The sequence below is a fragment of the Plectrocnemia conspersa genome, unplaced genomic scaffold, assembly GCF_051122295.1.
Source record: "Plectrocnemia conspersa isolate PC_06_02 unplaced genomic scaffold, ASM5112229v1 ptg000005l, whole genome shotgun sequence".
Taxonomy (NCBI): Eukaryota; Metazoa; Arthropoda; class Insecta; order Trichoptera; family Polycentropodidae; genus Plectrocnemia; species Plectrocnemia conspersa.
Genome location: NW_028277169.1, coordinates 26542501 through 26564763, shown reverse-complemented (window position 1 = coordinate 26564763; position 22263 = coordinate 26542501). Strand labels below are relative to the sequence as shown.

General features: G+C 28.0%; 2 protein-coding genes and 1 long non-coding RNA gene across 5 annotated transcripts in view; 1 reads left to right on the top strand and 2 right to left on the bottom strand.

The window, feature by feature from the left end:
- The window catches only part of LOC148235310 (uncharacterized), a 75692-nt gene that overhangs the window by 22709 nt on the left and 30720 nt on the right, over positions 1–22263 (top strand). The gene's annotated exons all lie outside the window — the stretch shown is intronic.
- LOC148235313 (uncharacterized) lies at positions 255–3173 on the bottom strand. The gene is made up of 2 exons (XM_088185914.1): positions 3168–3173; positions 255–794 (listed from the first exon to the last, which is right to left on the bottom strand). The coding sequence occupies exons 1-2, from the start codon at positions 3171–3173 to the stop codon at positions 255–257; spliced, it is 546 nt and encodes a 181-aa protein (XP_088042040.1).
- On the bottom strand, positions 6428–21123 carry LOC148235312 (uncharacterized). Its single transcript, XM_088186286.1, has 2 exons — positions 20741–21123; positions 6428–10744 (listed from the first exon to the last, which is right to left on the bottom strand). Exons 1-2 carry the CDS (start codon positions 20750–20752, stop codon positions 6536–6538), a joined length of 4221 nt encoding a protein of 1406 aa, XP_088042412.1. The 5' UTR covers positions 20753–21123; the 3' UTR covers positions 6428–6535.

The window sequence follows — 22263 nt, the reverse complement described above, 5'->3', positions numbered from 1 at the left end:
GGAGAAAGTTTGCAAAGTGAAGAACGAGTTCTCTCTCTTGCAACGGCTGGATAATCGCACAGGAAAGTGATTTTTATTCGCCATTTAGATTAAAGTATAAAAAGTGGACATTGACTCAGATTATGTAACGCAATAAATAAAAGCATGATTCTTATCGAGACTATTTATTTGATCTTAAAATACCGTATTTGACTATCAATTTATTATATAAAAAATAATTGGCACATTTGAAACGCTTAACATATTGATTGAAATCAATGCCAGTCGTTGTGGTAATCGTGGTGACCGTAATGATCGTGATGATCGTGATGATGATCGTGTATGATGGGATGATGATGGATGTGTTTATAGACAGGTAATGGTACTGGATACGGTCTGAATACGGGAACTGGTACTTTTCTTTCAATATGTACTGGATATGGCCTATCTACTGGATATGGCACGGGTCTCTCCACTTCGTATGGTACTGGTCTATCCACGGTGACTGTCCTGGTTTTTATGTAAGGAACTGGAACGGGATGCGGTACAGGCACGTGGACTGGATAAGGTTGTGGTACATGGACTGGAACAGGTTGAGGTACATTCACAGGATATGGTTGAGGAACAGGGACTGCAACTTGTTTTATAAGTGGTATGCCGACATGTCTTGTCACTTGTACTGTTTGCCCCAGAGATAGGGGTGGTCCTTGAAGAGTGGCCAAGGGTTGAACTGAAGATAAGTCGCCGCTGAATGCTGATGGGATGTAGCTGGCCGTTGCCAACTTTAATGTTAAAATGGCGAGGCTTAATGAAATCTGAAAATAATATTTTTAATAATAATTTTTTAATAATATTTTTAATTTTGTAGCACCATCTATGGATTTTTTTCAAAAATATTGTATAGTAAAATTGGTTTTAGAACCATAAGTAAATTATTTTCTATTAAAACAGAGCCATCTATTGACGATTCATATATATTCTATATACGTATGGATATATATGATAGTATTTATTTTAAAAAATGCGGGTGTTTTGTACGTCATACAAAAATATACAAAATTATTTATTTTTTTAAGTTTATTTATTATTAAATATTTTATTATATTCCCAATTACTTATGATCCAAATAATTAACTAACATTTATTTATCTAGTATGGCGACATCCATAAATTATGTCATAGGTTTTTCGTGAATTTTTTACCCCCCCCCCCCCCTCTATGTCCCAAGAACTCATTGAGCCAGTCTTCTATTTGTTTCACACTGTCACAATTCCACTACCCCCTCCCTCAAAAAAAAAAATCCTGTGACATACCTTATGGAAGCTGACTATATTATATAGTTTATATTAAAAAAAAATTTAAAAAATCAAAGATACATTTTTTTGCAAATTTAGAAAAAGTATTTAATTTTTTAAATACTATATGATATATAAAAACAAATAGACTAATGTTTGTTTTCATTATTATTTATATACATATTGTGATATAATAAATAATTATATATGTGGACGAGTATGTACGTATATGTGTATTTATGCCTCAAGTACGTAAGCTGAATCATTGCGTCAAACACAGCACGTTCATCAGTTTCTCAAACTGTGAGTACATTTAAGAGTATTATTTAAATATATGATTTGATTATTTCTGCGGAATTTTTAGTTTTATATACATAATTTTATATTAGATAAGTTAGCTTTACGTTTTGATATACATATATATATTTTTTGTACTTTTATAATTTTAAATATTCATAACTAATAGATATTCTTAAATTCATATGGATCTATTTTAAAAAAAAATAAACATATTTTTATAACTAAATTTTTTTACTTTAATTATTATTATTATTTCAACGTTATAATTCTTTTATTTATAGCGCAAAAAAATCTGCGCATTCTGGTGATGTAAACTCAGTATACATAAAATAATGTGCTAAAAAAATAGTGATTCAAAATTATGAAAACTTACTATAATAATAGTTAAAGACGAATAAAGTATTGTACCGTAATATAAGTGTTCAAAACAAGTAAATTCATTAGACATTGTTTTGCAGTAAATATACCAAATATTTATTATTAAGAAATTATAATAAAAAATCAAGTTGGAAGCTTCGGTTCTAGTGTTACAAAACTTGATTTTGTTAAAAGAATATTTATATTACTACTATTGATATTGTAATTGTCTAGTTTAATAAGTTAGTTTATCGCGAAAGATTATCTAAAGTATGTAAATAACATTTTATTCGACTTGTAAACTTCGTGTACATCACAGTAAAAGAAAGGTTTAATTAAAGCCAAATTCAAATCTATTGTCATTTTTGTATTTTACATATTTACAGCTTGTTTATTATGATAAGCATAACAAATAAAATAAATATGCCAATAAGAAACCTCTGAATTTTATTTAAATGTAGATGATTTTTTAAATTTTATTCGCTGCTCTTAGTACTGATTGACCTGATTTTAAATTAAATTAAATATAACATAATTATCTTAAAACGGCTTTAATCTATAACACAATATTATAAATAAAATAAATATTATTATTAAAAAAAGAACCCACCGTTATCATCCTGATGATTACGCTTTCAGTCAAATATGAATCTCAATATGACCGTTCACAACTGAACCTTTGAAGGTATTAATCTCTATTGCGCCAATCACCTGAATTTTATACTATACCACAGCTTCACAGTCAATTGTAATTCATCAGGAAAAAAAATATCAAGCAACATTGGCTATCCGGTTCTTCCGGAAATGTACAGAAACACCCGGAAGACCAGTGATTTAATGTTAGATGTAACCCATAGGGCTTGGCCGACATACGAACGCCATAAATCGAACATCTAAGTTTTTTAAAATAAGGCTCGAGAAAAAATAAATAATTTACTTATAACAAATAGGACAAATTAGTTGGTCACTCGTTGAAAAAATGAGCGTGTAATATTTTGGAAGCAATTGTTATTGAGCAACGTTCTCAGACTATTTCCTCGTTTCACTCAAACGTAAAAACGGCAAAGAAAACAATTTGGTCAAATTTTATTTTATTTATTCTGAGATTCTTTGGGTTTTTTTGTGTACTGATGTAACCGAAACTGTGCCGTTGTATTATATTTTTCTTTATATTATTATAGTTCGCTTTAACATTAACTGGAGTATCACTCAGTTGGCTATACATTTTACACGTACTCGCATTTTTTCACGTTATATCATACTGTGGTAAGTTTACGTAAATAGTATAACGTACGAGATGAATTTCGCTTCCTGCAAAACTGGAATCTTTCTATTTGGTATGAGCTTATTAACATTTACGTGCCCATTTTGCGCGTAATGCAAACAAAATGCTATTATAGCAAATCGATGAAATGAAAGTTATACTATTTATTATATATGGAAAACACAAGTTGCGAATTGTCTATAATAGCAATTAATATTAGAATCTTTGCGTCATAGTTTCACTTTGCCTTTAATAGTAATACGAGTTTTTTCTTTGATAATATACTAATTAGCATTTTTACTTAGATTATTCATATACAGATATATGCTTAAAGTAATATATATACATCAAAGATTTCGTAATTAAAGATGAATTATAGAATTGAATATAATATTGTTAATTTTATTTAGTGTTTATATATTATAAAAAAATTTAAAATAGATTGCTATTAGGAATTTCTAAATTTGGTTAGTGTTATAAAAAATAAAATATGTGATGTATATAAAATAATAATAATATATATGATATATAAAAAAATATATAAGATAAGTTATTATTTTTAAATAATTAAAATTATTGTATCACTATTTTGAAAATTTTATTTAATTCCCAAATATTACTAAATTTAAAAAAAATATATTGTAATGTTGTATAATATTTCATTCGGCCTCAATTAATGTTTTCATATAAATATTTTTTTTCTTAAATGGTAGAACTATTAAGTGTTTATATATATTCTTCTACAATTTAATGCAAAACTACAATATACATTTATAAAATAATATTTTATAAATGTATATCTTGAAATAATTTTAGATACGAAATTAAAATTATATTACAATTAATGATTAATTTATGGATTTTTAGTAAATAAAAATTCATAAATATATTTTTTATTAGACGCAAAATGTAATACCATTAATTTGATTAAAATAAATTAAATCATTTATAAATCTATAAATATGATAAAAGATTAAATTAAATTTAAATATATAATTTATTCATGTAAGGTTTTTATTGAGATTTGGTTACAATAAATAATTTCGAAAATCTAGAGAAAATAAGTCAAAATTATTTTTATTTATATTTACCTAATACTGTATTTAGTGATTACTATAATTTTTAATAATTTATAAATAAGTCAATATTTATAAATTAGCAAAAAAATACGATATAATTATTTTTTAAAATACAAATATAAGCATTCTTTCGCATAATTATGTATTGAGTTTCACAAGCTTTGTATTTTTTGTCGAAATTATGTTAAATCCTCAAATTATGGATTTAGTAACAACAATAATGTCAAGATCAAAATCTCGACACTACAATCAATGCTATGTATTTAATTATATTTTTATTCATCACGAAAAATCATAAAATTGATTTATGGTAATACTCTTTCTTATATTACTATATAATAAAATTCCTGTGTAGCTTAAAAAAAATTTATTCTGACATCCATTAATAAAAATAGGAGTAACAACTATTCATTGAAATTACTAGTAAATACAAATGTATTTAATATAAATATTATAATTATAATAATATGCTTAACTTTTTAATAATGATTAAAATAATATTTTGTGAATTTTAAATTATTCTTTTTTTTTAGGTTTGTGAAAATAAAATTGTTCATATAAAATTTTAAATTAAGCAATTAAATTATATACAGGCGGCCCTCGACTTTCGCACATAATTGGTTCCTGAAAATGTGTGCGAATGTTGAATGTACGAAAGTCGAGGGAAGTAAAAAATACTGAAATTGTATGTATTTTGAGATATTTATTTATCAAGTAAATATAAGATGTTTAAGAGTCGTTTAAGTGGGGTTTGCGGGTGTTTCTTTTGAAAAGTTATCAAGAGTTAACTGTTTTCTATTATTCTTTTTCTTTTCTTCATATAGTATTTTATAACATGCTATGTTTTTATTGATCGCCCCACGCACTTGAGATATGCGTTCTCCATTGGGATCACAATCTTCCATATTATTTAAAAATTTGTCAAGGTGCGTGAAGGCTTCATTCATATTTTTCATTGTTAAAGAGTTTTCCAAAATAAACCTGTCTCATCTACATTAAATATTTGGCTAGAGGAATATTCTACATCTTCAATAATTTTGGTTAATTAGGAAATAAATTCTTTTGCAGCATCTTTATCCGCATCAGCCGATTCTCCAGTAAATTTAATATTATGAAAAGAATACCTCGTTTTAAAATTATAAAACCAACCGTTACTTGCTTGAAAAACCGTGTTAAAATATTTTTTTAATCTATCTTTCCAATCTTTGTGCAAACTAAGAGCTTTTGTTTGTATAATTGAAATACTCAGAGGGACATTTTTTTGATGTTGGTCATCGATCTACGATGACAAAGATTTTCCATTTCATCTATGTTTTTTTTTTGCTGTGTTTTTTTGGAAACATATCATTAAATATTGTGGAAATATATCTTTATTTTCCACAATTTTGAAAGTATTCTTTAATTACATTTTTATTTTGCAAAATTGAACATATCGTAGACCTGTTTGTATAATACGAACGTCCGATTGAAGCAAAAGATTCACCGCTATCAGAACGTTTTTAAAAAAAAAGAAATTTTAAAAAATTGTTTTTTTTTTTTTATTTGTGCGTAAAAATGTATTATGCGAAAGTCGAGGACCGCCTGTATAATTGAATTTGTATACTTCATATTTTGATACAATAGTTTTAAGTTACATTGATTAAATATCAAAATCCATAGATTATGATTGTGATTGAATAAAATTTACAATAACAATATTTGTAAATATTTCATCCGAAATCTACAGAATACTATCACTATTATGTAAATATTTAATAATTAATTATATTTTATTGCTCTCAAAATGCGATATCATTGATTTAAAGAAGAACAGATGGACTTACACTTAGAAAGCGTGACCAATGCACGGTCAATAAATCCGCACATTAATTAGTATCTCTTAGCAAATTTGCTTAATAGCACATGTATTTATGTATATGTATTACAAAGAAAACACTAAAATAATTTAAGTTTTATTTATTTAAAATATATTTACACACATAACATCAATAATAAAATATAACATTATTAAATTAATACATAACATTAATAACAATCAACATCTTATAACTATTGTACAATAAAATATATATTGAATTGGAATTACACGTGAGGTACATCAGCGCGCAATTATTTAAGATTTATATGTATTTAAGTCTATCTCCTGTCATGGCTAAAAAAGTGATTGTAACAAACTTTCATGACTCATCTGCTCATAAGATCAACTTTCGTAACACTTAAAAATAAGCTATTTACAATAAATATTATTTTATTTAATAAAATTAACCCGACTTCATCATCGACATGTTAACTGGCGGAGGTCTCAGCTCAGTTTGAATTCTGTATGAGTTAAACTCTTCTTCGTCTTCGTGGAAGTTCTTGTAAGGCCTTGTGTGTCTGTGACCCAAATGTCTATTGTGTCTGGCTCCGTATGGTCTTTTTTCTTCCTTTTTGGTCTTCTTGTGGCTGTTGCCTCTAGAAGGCGATATTGGAGGACGAGGTGGTTTTAGAAGTGGATAAGGTTCTATCATCTCTGATTTAGGATGCTTACTAGGAGAATCTTCAGACGCAACATTGTTTAAATTGAATCCACCAGAACGTACGTTTTCTCTTTCGCCGAATTCAGAACTGGAAGCTTCAAAGCTATCATTGAACTCTTGCAACTCGGACACTGGAGACATGTCTCGGCTTCTTACGTTCGATTTGAAACCGGACTGTTCTACGACAGCTCCGATCTGATGAGAGTTCAATATGCTTTGAAGGGAATTTTGAAGTTGTTCTGACGCTATATTTGGCACGCTGTGCTGATATTTTTCAAACTGTTCTTCCTGGTAAGGTTTATCATCAGATTCTTCTCTTAAAAACTGCCTATTATTGTGTGAATCTCTTTCACTACTAGTTACAACCCTTTGAATCGCTGAAGTGTCTAATTTTATTGGAGTCATATTAGACATGTGTTTTCTGATCGGTTCCAATTTAGATTCATCTATAGCTGGCTTTCCGTTTAATAGATCTGATACAATTTTTAGATCAACGTTATAAGGATTAGCTATTTGAATACCATTTATTGTTGTAATGCTTGAATCAATATCATTGGTTTGCTCATATGTTACTTCTTCGCCATTACTTCGTTTTGAACTAACCATTCTATAGTTGTTTTCGCTGCTAGATGGCATCGGTTCTAAATTGTGAGAGAACATGTTTTGATTAATTCTTTCATAACCATCATCTTGATGTATTCTTTGATTGCTGTCAGAATATTGATCATGTGAGATTTCATGCTGGTAATTGGATGAAGCTTGGCCATCATTATGCGTTACATGGACTGTTGAAGTTTGGTCTGTTTGTAAATCCCTAGCTTGATTGGAACGCCTAAATGCGTCTGAAGGTATATACATCATGTTATTAGAAATTTGCCTATTTTCTGCATTAGAAGAATGTCCCATCATATCCATTGGATGGTTGTGATAAATTTGTTGTTGGTTTGAATCAAATGTAAATTGTTCTCTAGGTTTTGCGAAAGTGAACGGAGATGACTTGATTTCATTAAATATAGTTCCTTCAAATCCACTAAATTTTGGTTTTACAGATTGTATATTATAAATAACGTTCTTTTCTATAGGTTTAAAGTTTGAATAAGAAACACCTTGTTCGATTAAATTTGGATTGTTGATGGTACCAGTTTGAATGTGAGATTGATCTTGTGGAAAATGCTGAATTAGATGTCCGCTTGGAATTGGATTTAATTGAGCAGGATATGATTGTAAATTTTGTTGATTTATATAATGAGGAGATACGGATACTGCATTATTTAATTCAGGCATTGGTGTTTGAGAATATGATACTACATTTGAAATATCAATTGGTTGGACGTTTTTCATAGCATTTGCATGATCAAAGTTAACTACTCTTCCACCTTGATTGTCCTTCTGTGAAGCGTATACGAACGGAGTGTTTGTAATGACATCTCTTTGATTGTTGAAATACATAACAGAATTTGGCGTAACTGATTCTACTTCAACAGTCAAAGGTTTAGCTGTAGATCCGCTTGTTATTTCTACACCTGGTGATAGGTTGGTCCATTTAAAAGACTTTCCACTGTCGCCTCTTGTTATATCACCATGATATTGATTCATATTGTTAGGAGCAATAGATTGAAAGCTAATCGTTTTTGGAGAGTTATAAACATTATTATTGAAATTTCCTTGAGGATTGCCATTTTCTATTTGATGTGAAATTTTATATGGTACACCAGAAACACTGTATTGAAATCCTTGATTACCATATGGAGCAGAATTGGTATATTTAAGTTTTTCGTTGACTTTTAAAGCATTTGCTACGTAATCTTGCGGATTTTCATTTCCTTTTAAGAATAACGTAGATTCAGGCAGTTCTACTTGAGATACTTTAAATCCTTTGATGACGTCGTTTTGATGATTGTTTGGTATTGCTGTAGTGAAGCTTTGGACGTTATTGCCAAATGGATATTTATTGGCATAGGATGACTGTTCGGCTTTTAATGCTTCGTGATTACCGTTTCCAAAACCAATGCTGTACCCAACGTTTACGTTTTGTTGTTCGTTGTTATCTGGTTTAAAACTTATAGATTGAATCGATCCAGATTTTAATGGTGGCGATGGAGATGGGAAGGATATGTGGTTCAAAAATGGATTATCAGGATACGGGCGATATTCGTAAGGAGCTGAATGCAAAGCCAAAGCTTGAGGTCCTTGATTATTATTATTGTTGCTATTGAACGATGTATATGTGATAGTGTTAGGTTGTTCTAATGCATTATTCTGTTGTGGATCATTTTTCTTTGGGGTTAATTTCCAGCCGAATTGAGAGCTTGAATAAGGAGCAACTTCTGTATCTTTATCCAAATCACGCTGTTGGTTAGATTTGTTCAATTGAAATCTATGGCGCGATGGATTTGGATGTACAACGTTTACTACATAATTATTAGCAGATTCCACAGCGTTTAAGTTCAAAGACTGATCTTGGAAGTTGTTTGAATGTAATTGTGAGTTTTGATGGGATTGGATGTTGAAGTTGGATTGTAAATCTTGATTTTGGTTGTTGAATGGATTTTGATTGATCCTCCACTGTTGCTCATTTTGTTTCGAAATTGGAGTAATTGTTGTTGATATTATCATTGGAGCTGGAGTTGTAGTTGTCGTTGAGTAGAAGTTATTAGGTTGTTGATATTTTGGACTTCTTACACCGCTCATAGCGTTATCAAAATGATCGATTTGCATCTGTTTTTCAGCGTTGTTTTGCTGATTTAGTCTACTGCCAAAGACTGGAGAGCTCGTAGAGAATTGGATCGGTGATTGTGTTGATGCAAAATGTACAGGGCTTGATACGTAATGTTCGTGCGGAGCTGGTGTTGAGACATATTGTACATTTGGTGATGGAGTTGAGGCATATTGAACTTGATTATTCGATTCTTGGGGCGCGTATTGAACCGAGCTTTGAGAAGATACGTATTGAACTCTAGAAGGAGCTGTCGGCACGTATCTGACATTACTGGCTTGAGCGTTGTTACCAAATTGAGATTCTTGAGAGTTGGGATCGTAGGTAAAAGATGATGATACGTATTGGACTGGAGATGGAGCTGCTTGTTGATAGCTTGTTGGACTTGATACGTATTGGTTTCTTGGACTGAAGGTTGATGAAAATTGAGGTGGAGCTGCAGTTGCTACGTAATGAACATGTGAAGCAGCAGCGTTGAAGCTCTGTTGTTGGTCATTGAAGTTCTGCTGCTGCTCGTTAATGTTCTGCTGGTTATTTTGTTGTTGTTCATTATAATTTCCTTGATTGCCTCGTTGCTGCTCATTGTAACTTGCTGGATTGTTTTGTTGTTGCTGATGTTGCTGTTGTTGTTGTTGTTGTTGTTGTTGTTGTTGTTGTTGTTGTTGTTGTTGTCCATAATTATTTCTTTGTTGTTCGTTGAAGTTCTGCTGATATTGGTTATTCGCTTGTGCGTCGTATTGTGGAGGTGGTGTAGTGGCAAAACTGCTTCCAGTTGCTTGATTTTGAGAAAACTGTTGTCCTTGGGTTTTTAAATTGTTTAAAAATCCTTCCGGCGGAAGTAAGTATCTAGCTGCCGCATGGTTGTTGCTAGCACCAGTTTCACTATCGTCTGCTAAGGAATTTATTTTTGCAGCGTGACTTTTTCTGCTGGCATGCTGTTTGTGCGCGTGTGGTCTCTTTATCGGGAGCGGCTTGAACTGGACTTCTTCTAGAGAAGGCGCGGTTATGTAGCCTCTGTCTTCGTTTTCAGTTGAAACCTGCTTTTCGTCTTGAAGTTGAAGCTGGCCAGTGACCGAGCTCAAAGATTGTTTTCGATTGCCGTCGTCGTGCAAGACGTTATTTCTGTAAGCAGTGACGCCCTCGTGGCGATTCGGACGACGATGGTATCTCGTCGGTTCCTGTTCCTCTTGGCACTTAACCACCCTCAAGCACCACATGGCAAGGAGTATCCATGTCTGAAACAAAGAAAAAATGTTTGTATATTATTTTTATTTGTCACTCATTCTGAACTATTGGACCTTATGTAAATGAACCAAACTTCTTTCTATATAAATTAAATAACTTTAAATTTTGATAACTGATATTTAATTAGTTTTTCTTAATATTGTAGATGTCGTTTCATAAGCATTTTTGCTCTTACAAAACACTTGAAAATCATGTTTTAACCTCATTTACAATACATGGTTGATTCTGATTCAAAATGATTAATAAAATCCAATTAATTTAATTAAATGAATAAGGCATTTTATTGTTTTTAAATAAACTGCAAATTACTGTTTTTATTATTTCAATGTATTAATATATATAAAATCTAGTAGCGTCCACCAGTATTTAATTAAAAAAAAATTATGCTTATAAGAAGCGTTCCTAAGCGCTGACGTCCTGGCCGCAACGGACAAGAATAAGGAACGCGATCACAACTCTCTAGGGCACTCTAAAACTCGCATCCGATTGTCACCGAGCATTTACGGGTTGTCCTATATTTTTTTTATCTTTAATCGTTGCGCCAAAAATAATTTTTCAATTTCTTCAAGGGATTCTAATGACTTAATCAAGTCGTGTGGGTCCTTAGAATTAGTTGAGCCATTAAATATTCCGCGAATAATTAATTTCCCCATTTTACATATTTCTGATTTTTAAGAATAACTAAAGAAGTCATTCTTTTTTGACTAGTGAAAGATTCTGGATTTTGAAAATATTCAATAATTGATATCAATATACGTTTCCTTAAATTATACAATTTCTCTTTAATTGCCCATTGAAATTTCGAGATAAGCTCAAAATTTATATTTTCCAATTGTTTTAAGAAACATTTTATGGCTCTTTTGGCTGGCAATAATAATCGTAATCGAAAAGGAAAAATAACTGAATCGTTTTGAATTCTGCGTAATTTCTTATAATTCTAATCGGAGCGGGTTCTTAGATCACCAAAGTAAAGATATAACCGCCGGCCGGTTAGAGTAATAGATAATGGAAAAAAAATTGTTGGTCATTCAAATATTTTCGATCCTCAGAGAAAGTATGCATATTTAAAAACATCTGGCACGAGCACCTTTAGAAAGGTTTCTTATCTGAGTGTCATCTTTTATTACTTAAGTAAAAATATGGCAAGTTGAAGTGTTAAAAATTTGTAAACAATTTTTGGTCATTCCCAGATTTCTATTAAAACCTTTCAAGAAGTATTATGCATAAATTTGACCTAACTTATGTAGCGTTATAAAAAAGGCAGTGGTTGTAAACATTTTAAAAATATTTGTACAAATTAAATTTTATATAATTAAATGTTTTAAAAAAATTCTCGAGAAATGAGAATTCTCGATTTTAACTTTTTCACGAGAAGAAACACTAGCTTCACATAACAAAACCGAGCATCCTCGATGCCTTATCACAAACTTTGGCGATGTGCATAGAAAATTTTCATCCCTGTATGTACGTCAAGGCCGTCGATCAACCCCCTCCAGAAATTCTGATTCACTCTTGATGTGATAAAAGTGAATCAGAATTTTTGCGAAAATTCTGAAACACTTTTATGACATAGGAAATAATAAATATTCTGAGTTATTAATTGTCGCATGTACTATGTCGGCAATAAAGAGCAGAAACAGCAGAGGAACCAGATTAGATCCTTGTGGTATTCTAGAATGATATTATATATGTAAACACAAACTTGTTGCACAGTGTTTTTAATGGTTCAACTTTTAAAAAGAAAAGTTATGAAATGAGAAAAAAGCAATAAAATATTCACCGGTAAATTTACATTTTTCTGTAAAATTTGGGTAGAGTCGATAAAAGTAAATGTTATAAAATATCAATATTAATATTCAGTTAAGCAAGTACATATAGCTAATATATTAAAAAATAATTGTCTTAAACACTGCAGGTATTATACAATAGAAACGTTCGAAAAATCAGTATAGAATTATATTAAGTTTTTTTGTAAGTAGCTTAAACGTTTGGCTAGTAACTAAAATTTCATTGATTTTAATCTAATTTGACTTTCAAGTAATTAAAATCGCAGTAGTTTTTAATAAATAATTTTTAAATTATTATTTTTAAATTTCAGTAAGAATCTGGAGAAGATAAATTTAATAAATACAATGATCTAATTACGATAGAAATACTATCTCAAAAAAAGACATTTCTTAAATATTAAGTGTTGTGTCATTTACTTTACTTTCAAACTTAAAATAAACTGTTATTTATAGTTCGATGGCGTTATACATAATTATAACTTAAATACGATTACATGTTTTTTGTTAAACGTGTTTCAAGTGCATTACGTTTATATCAGAAAGTTTCCATTTTTTATGATAAAATAAACATCAATAACACAATAATAATTGCTGTAATGAACTTTTAGAAATCTAGTAAACTATTACTGATCGGTAAATCATTACACATCGATTTTCTTTGATAGTGGTTAATGAACTTTAATATCGTTGTAATATATTATCTAACATTAAAAAAATATTTTTTGTGTGCTTATTGGATACTATTTTTATTTGCTTTCACTTAAATACATTTACTATTTTAAATATTGTTTTAAAAATAATTATTTTTATAGTTATTAAAATATTATATATATAAAAAATCTTTTTATTTTGTATATTTTAGTAAATAAATAAAATAAACAATATTTATTGTATATTTTATAACAGAGCAATTAGTAATTTAATACACAATTAAAATTATATCTCTTCGACATTATTTTATAGGATAATAAAATTTATTTGACTTAAAAAACGTATTTTGTTTTTAATATTGACTAAGATTATAATATATACAAATATAAGCTAATAACTGTATATAGAACATACATGAAAATAATTAAAAGTCACACTTATAATGAGAAAGTCCATATTCTCTGCGATCCATAATTACAGCTTCAATAAACTGCCGCAAAAGATCAGCAAAAAAAGTTGTAAATCGACTTGCTATGAAATTGAAAATAAAGTGTATTAGAGTGACACTATATTGGCACGATTAAATAAGTTTCTGTCATAATTAGCAAAACATGACATATCCTCTTCCCAAGAAAATAACTGATCTAGTCTAGAAAAAGTCTAGAGGATTTTATTATAAAAAAATATTTTACGAATCTTACATCTAAATTACCTATAAATTTTCTTAAATTGTTAAGCAAGCACAGTAAAAAATATTTTTAAACTATGGTTTAAATTAAATTACAAAATACGATTGAATAAAATATATTAATAAATAATATATTTAAAAGTCAAATTAAAATATAGGTAGCGTATTTTTTTGTACAAATTGTACAATAATATTTTAATATTCAAGGGAGAAAAATATTCTAACATTTTTTACTACTAATACTATATTTGATAACATATTTTGTATCTAGAATACTTCACTATTGATTAATAAGTGATTTTGATTTGCAAAATTAAGTAACTAACCTTGCAATTAAATATTAACATAATCATATGTTTTCAATGATATGTAAATACATTGAAATTTCTCATCATATTATCACCAATTCTGCACACTAGAGTCACGCTAATGTAAGAAATCATCATCTCAGTATTGTTTAATGGTGGTATAGCGTTCTAAACGCCTACGCTTCAGTCTCAGTCGACGCTTTTAATGATTTATCCGTGGATGGTATTCTGTTAGAGGACCAGTCTGTGGCTCAACCCGTGACCCCAGATCGTGACTAGTTCCATGACAAAGACCATGCAAATTAACGACTGGTGCAGCATCCCGAAGAGATACATAGTACTTACTAGATGCACTTTGCATTCAGTGAAAGTAAAAAATATGGAAAATGCCCCTCAGATCGAAGCTTGTTTATTGGTGCGCGAACATTTTCCACGCTTTAACAAGCAGACTCGGATAGGTTTTCCAACATCATCACGAGAGAATTCGATCTTTTCGATGTAATTGACGGACAGAAAAGAATTCAGCACTTTCACGAACGCTTTCAGACCGCTCGCGTGCTCGGATCAATTATAAAAATATATATATTAATTAAATAAATGGTGAAAAACGCTATAATTAGAAATAGTAAGATTACTAATCTAGATTGAAAATTTGATGCGTTTTGATACGTAGCGTGTACTGAAAATTCACAGTGGCGCATCAAAAAGTAGCCCGACATGTTCATATGTGGAATGTTTTCTAGAATAATGGTAAGCTTTCGCTTACAGTTTGATGTATGATATTTCATTTTTATTTATTTTGATTAACTTTTTTAATGGCAAATGTTAACTATAAATGTATCGGATTTTTTTGTTGAGAAATATAAATCAGTAAAAAATCTAAAAATTAACAAAATATTGATCTAAAATAACAAGAAGTTCACATTATTGATCAGTGTAGATAATTTACATCTATTAGGTTTTTATAATATGCAAATTTTATTTCAATTTTTAGTTTATTTATTTAGTTCTCTTGAATTATTGTAGCTAACATTTATACTAAATTTCTATAAATATAGATACATATAAAAAGCTGTTGATTTTAATCTTAATTTTTCGTTAAATATTTGTAGCTAAGATACACTAAATTAATATTACAAAAATATCTAATTTATCAAGAAATTTAGTTCTTAGTTAAATAATATATTTTATAAAAATTTTGTGTTAATTTATCGAGCAAATTTATTGCAAAATAAATTATTTGATATGCGACAAAAATAAAATAATTTGATTTTAAAATAGAACTACGAACTAATAAATGAAATGTAAATATATTTACATAATAATAAGGTATAAGGAACTAAAATTTTTTAATGAATTATAATACAGACAATTCAATATTTTTATATTCTTGAGTAAAAAAATTAAATTTAAAGCATTAAATAAATTTAAATAGTTCTTTGTATTATATCACATAAAAATAATAATAATAAAATAAATATTTGTTGAAAAACGATATGCCATATAAAATAATTATTTGTAAAATGTACCAAATTAGCAAAAAATAGATCGACTTATATGACTGTGTAATTTTATATATAAAATTTATCTTATTTTGTGGCGAAAAAAATGTTTATGCAACAATATAATTCGTTTAATTTAAAACACAGTAATATCTCGTCTGAATTTTATCATAAATACTTAAAAACAGGAGAAAAACAATCCTTAAGACTCTTAATATTTTTTATGATGTTACCAAATATTATCCTGATTGATATAAGAACTTATTAAACCTTTAGGTGGTATCGCCGTACATGTACGGCAATCGATCTTTCACTATTTTAATATACCACAAATAGTTATATATTTACTTATATAACTAAAAAACATTAATTTAATGTAAATTATTTCTATAGAAAATTATAGGAATAAATTTGAGAGTATAAAATAAATTACAAAATGAATAAATAACAATTAATAATATATATAATTTTATAAAAAATATTGAGAGCCTTTAATTTGATATAAAAAACTCCACAATAGCCGAAATATATAAAATAAATTAACATAGTTTTATATTAAAAATGTATATAATCACTAAAAAAAATTTTTTTAGAAATGCAATATAAAATAATACTAAATAAATAAGTAATACTAAAATAATTATGGAAAAATACGTAGAAATAACTCACTTCAATGTGTATTATTTAACTCGCTACCTAAAGGGTTAATAATACACTTTTTCACAACACGATATACCAATAATATAAGTCATTGAATACTACCAAAAAGACCTGGGTTAAAATCCTATTTGGACCCTAGTGTTTCTTAAATCCTTATCGGGTCTAAAAGATCGGAATTAGTACTTTATATTTTTTTTAAATTAATATTTATTATCACAGATTAGGTTTTCCTAGATTTTTTTTAATCTCATGATGATTAATTGAAATCGTGCTTGGTCATAATTTTTTCATAATATACTAATTCAGCTCATTAAGAATATCATATATTTATAAGAAAAACATTTTATATGTGACATTTTAGTGACTAATTTTATATTCTGATATTTTAATTTTAATCGGAATTTATTAATATTTAAGTAAGCAAATGCTTATTTTTTTTATTATATCATTTTTTTAATATGTTTATAATAAATAAAACTAAAACTATTTAATATAATTTTTATTTCAAAATCATATTAAACTTTACAATAAGTATATAAATATATATTAAAATATCTTTGTTTAACTACTATTCGATACATTTTTTTTAGATTAGCCAAAAATAAATCTTTGATAATAATCGATGTAAATTATCACCTTTTAATTAAATATTCTTACTCTCTACTCATTAGATTTAAAATATAATTTTAATGATATAGATGAATTATTACACACTGTATATTTTTAAGTATTTCAAGTAGAAATTAAATGCATTCGAAATCTGTCATATCTAAGAAAAGGATGAGAAATATGTTAATCGAATCACCCATCGCTAAACCTGTTTTCGTGTCTGCATTTTAGAAAACGCAACACGCGAATGTCCACATTTTTCATTGGAAACAAACGACCTGACATGACCAATTAAGGACCATACCCGATGATGGTCATGACCACGAAAGATTTATCTACAATGATATACCTAAGTGCTCAATGTAAATTATGACCACATCTATTTGCTATGTATCCGCGATCGGTATGATATTAACTACAAGTCAGTAAGGTTCAAGTGATTTCATTTTTTCTGTCTGCAAAGTTTAAACAATAGTGTTAAAATGACAAAAAAGCGAAAATACAAAACCGAAAGTGCCTCTGTTTCAATTGTAACCGTGTTACATATGTTAATTAAGAACGCGTGATTTAACTTACCCACGATGTGTTTTAACTATTCGTTTGCAAAGAGAAATCAGATTGTGCTGCATGTATATATTTTTTTCAGATGTGCATCCGAGATGCATCTGCTTTATGGTAATCGATATATACAAGTCTGTATTTGATCTTGATCTATGGGAAAATATGTAATCGATTTCGTGAATCAGAGAAACGAGAGGTAAATGTTTATGGATCTATTATTTTCAATCGATAAAATACAATTGGATGATAACCTTTCGTTTTTATTATATATTGCATCAATCATCTGTAATATACATTAAATTGTATAATAACAATAAAACTTTCATTTTATTTATAGAAAACTCTAGCTAAACTGATTAATCGAACTTATTTAATATATTGAATCATTTTTAATAATACATCTGTAAGATTTGCTATTTTATTAATATATAAAATAAGTAATATTATTAGGCGTATATATTTCTATAGTAATGGTAAAAAAATTGCCTTGTCTTATAAACGTTACAGTTTTATATATTGATCTATAAATCTTACAAAAAAGGAAATAAACAGAGTTACATTTACTTTTACATGGTACAAGAATACATATTATTTTAATAATATATTTACTTACTAGTTATTTGAAAGACCTTCTTAGTAAATGCCTAAGAATTTAAAAATGGAATATAAATGTGCCTAAGTTCTTTGATAATTTAATATTAATACATATACGCGTCATACTTGGCCTAAAAATTATTAAAACGTTTTTAACACAAAAGTAACAAACTAAAAAAAATCAAATTACAGTAATATACTTTCTACCGCGTAACAAAAACAACCATTTTTTTATTATTAATCTCTACTCTGAGAATTTCACGTCACATAAATATTTCATAATTATTTTTTTGTATCATTGATTTTAAATATTTTAATAAATTTTTGTAAAAATTCAAAAACAGAAAAATGGTAATGTAATCTAAGAAAAAGTAGTTTTATATCACTGAAATTATCAATATTTTAGAAAAACAGATAAAACCTACCAAAATTGTCAGTATTTTAGTAATACAGTGTAAATATTTTTTTACTGAGTATAAATATAATACACATTTCTAAAATTAGGCAAAGCAAATAATTTGGGCTTAAATCATTTATGCATATTAATTATATTATCAAAAACTTTATATAGTGTATTAATTAAACTTTAGACCAATTAAATTATAATAAATTACCATTCAATATAAATTTTTACTCACCAAATTATCACAAACCATTTGTTGTTTGCTATATTTATATTATATGTAACGATAAAACTTACTTTATAAAGTACGCCTAAGAGTTTACAGATATTTGATATATATTTAACTATTTGATTATCAAATAGTAATTATTTAGAAATTTGAATATTGCAATATATTCGTTTTGTAGAATCGAAAAATAAATATTTTGATTTAAAAAATAACAAAGTATTAAATGTTACACACTTTAAATAAGTGCAAATTATATTTAAGGTTATTTTCATTTTATTTTTTACTGCTGCCGAAAATACTCATTAAGTTGCTGTTGCTGTGGGATTTATTATCAACAATGGGTTATAGCAAATTCAACTCAAAATCCCTTAAAATATTACCATAGTTATTTAATTTAAATTTAATATTTAAAAAACAGTCAATACCATTCATTATAAAAGTCCACAGTTGCATTATATTACCTCGTTAAATATGAGTATTTTTTGTATTTTCGGCGGTTAAAAAGTGTATTAATGAATATTTTTTGCTTTTAGCTTGGCTATCGCTGTCATTAATAACTTAATGATAAAAATATAAATTTCGTAAAAAAAACTGTATTACAGCAGCAGAACATTAGGGTAAAAATACTGATTTTGATTTAAAAGTTAGTGCAATATTTATATACAAATAAAAAAAAATATTTGATTACAAATATGAAAAAAATAATTAGACAAATATTCTAATAATAAATAACGAATATATTTGGTATTCTAATTTTCGAATATATTTAATAAATTTTAGAAAAGAGATTAAGATATGACGAGATACAAACGATATTGTTACAAGTAATGTACCAATTATTCTGACAGTACGAAAACAATTGTAAGAAAAAATTCTCAATCTCCATCTTTTTAAGAACGCCTTTTCGTGATATGTAATTCAAATATAATAGTTCCATGATATTATCATGTTATCTAAACGTTAATCTATTAATAAAGCTGCAATATATTAATAAGAAAAGACCAACATAATATAAAGATTTAAGTTGTACAAATAAAGTCCAAATATTTCAATTTTGTTTGAATGATATTTTCTATTACAGTCGAAGATTTTATTAAAAATGTGCTATATTTTTTAAAACTTGTAATTTGTCATAAGCATCTACATGTTTGTAAATTATTTTTAATATTGTAACTTATGAAATGAATAGAGTATATAAAAAGTACATGAAAAGAGTATCTCTCGCAGTTATTTTAATTAGACAAAAATACTTGTACCTTAATCGTACTATTATTCGATTCAAATAAACCGTAATTGTATTTATATATAATAAAATACAAAATAAATTTATAATTGTATTTTTATCATAGAGGCGTTAGCTAAAGGAGTTGATATTGTGTAGAACAATACTACAGACAAGTAATCAAATTGTATTTATAAATTTTAAATTATTTATAAACGTTATTGTTAATTTAAATAAAATAATTTAATGATGTAGCGAGAATAAAATATAGTACATTAAGATTGAGCCTATTACACTACTGATACGCTATTCATATAATAATTGATTTCGATGAATTTTTAAATTATTTTTTGCTAAAAAACTATACCACAACAAGTCCTGATTTAATTGATTGATATTAAGATCTGACAGATGTCAGATTACAATAAAAATCGCGTGGAAGAATTGTGTCGACTATATATCTTTCTTAGCAAACACGAGACACTTAATTCATACACAAGAACGGCACTGGGTTGTATTAATTACACGCGATTGCGGATGAGCAAGTGGGACGTGTATAAATTTAAAATTTTAATAATATAACAAGTTAATGTGTTTTAAAAAAATATAATTGAAAGAAACGAAGAAAAAACGTCACTAATTAGAGACAATAAGCATTTAATACAAATTTAAATAATAAAATATAGGCCAACATTAAACAAATATAAAAACTAAATAATGAATGAAATAGCTTAATCCTTTTTAATCCTTTACATCATTGAATTTTACTCACCGTTATCCTCATCTTGTTTCTCCGATTTCCACACAAGTTCTTAGTTAAAACTGAATCCTTATCACGCAGTTTAATATAGTCAGTTATTCACAGTTTGTTCATCACTTTTTTCTTTTTGTCCTGTCACTTGGTCACTTACTTGGTGACTCGATGGTAGGATTCAGGATCTGGAGGGCTTAACCGGTGGTGTTGACACTGGGCACGTGCCTCGCGCACTCGACGGACATAGTGTGTGTGTACTGAGCGTGTATTTCTTGTTGAATGAAGTTCAAGGTGATTGCGCTTAGCTGTTTTATACAATCGGCACTGGTTCGAAACGTACCCCCGGCAGCATGGGTGCAGAAAGTGCCACGGTCCGATGCCTCCTTATTGCACCTGCGCATCTGCAGGGTATAGTTGAAAAATATTTAACGTGCCACTTTAGCGTTTAGATGCTTGTTTATGTACCATTGAGGTATATTTTTGGCTTCTATTGAATTTATAGCATAATTAGCAATACATGGCGACTCTTTTCGGATAGTTTAATCTACGCTGTCGATTCCAACACTCCTTCAGTTAGCTGCGCTATAGAATTAGAACTATAATCAGATATGGAATTTTTAGAAGCGACCAATCTATTACTTTTGCTAAATGCTATTATTATATAGATTTTATTTTCTCATCAATTATTATCTATCGATTTTTCATACTAAAATTAAATTTTGTTGAGTTTCAGCAGAAATATAGGTACGAACCAATTAATTGATCAATTTTTTCGAAATTGATCAATTAGTATTGAACGAAGAGTATATATAAGTTGTTCATTTTATAAATAAATCTATGTATTATATAGTATGTAGTATTAAAATATTAGCCGCTAAGTAAATGGTTAAAACCAAGTTATTAGTATGGTGGTTAAGGCCAAGAAAGAAAGTTAATGACCAACAAACCCACGGTCACAATCAGCGCTACGTATAAATATCTTTGATTTTGCTGCTTTCGAAAATTTACATAGTAAACAGTACAAATATATTTGTTATACTTGTTTTTAGATGGTGCTTCCGCTTTCAGCATCGTGCGTTCAACTGCTAGCGACAGAAGCTAGCGAGTATGGGAATACCGGACCCTCAACTTTTTTGGTTTTAAATATTATTTTTGCTTCGTACTGATTTTTTAAAAATATTTTTAAAAATTCAATAGTTCAAATTAGAGATTATTATTAAGGATTTTCAATGATAGTCAAAATGGTTAAATCTATAAAAAACTACTTTACATTTTCAATTCATTTGAAAATATGTTTACAACTTGACTAAATATTTTGCAGAAGAAAATATTTTATATTATTTAACGCTAAATTTAAAATTTAGATATTTAGCGATAAATCTAAATATTGTATATCATTTATGAATAGGTTTAAAATTTAGCTAGATAATATTAAATTAAGCATTTTACAGTGAAATCTCAATATAGCGAAGCTCACGGAACCAATGAATATATTTCAGTATACTGAAAATTCGTTACATTGAATGTAAGGAAGATGATAT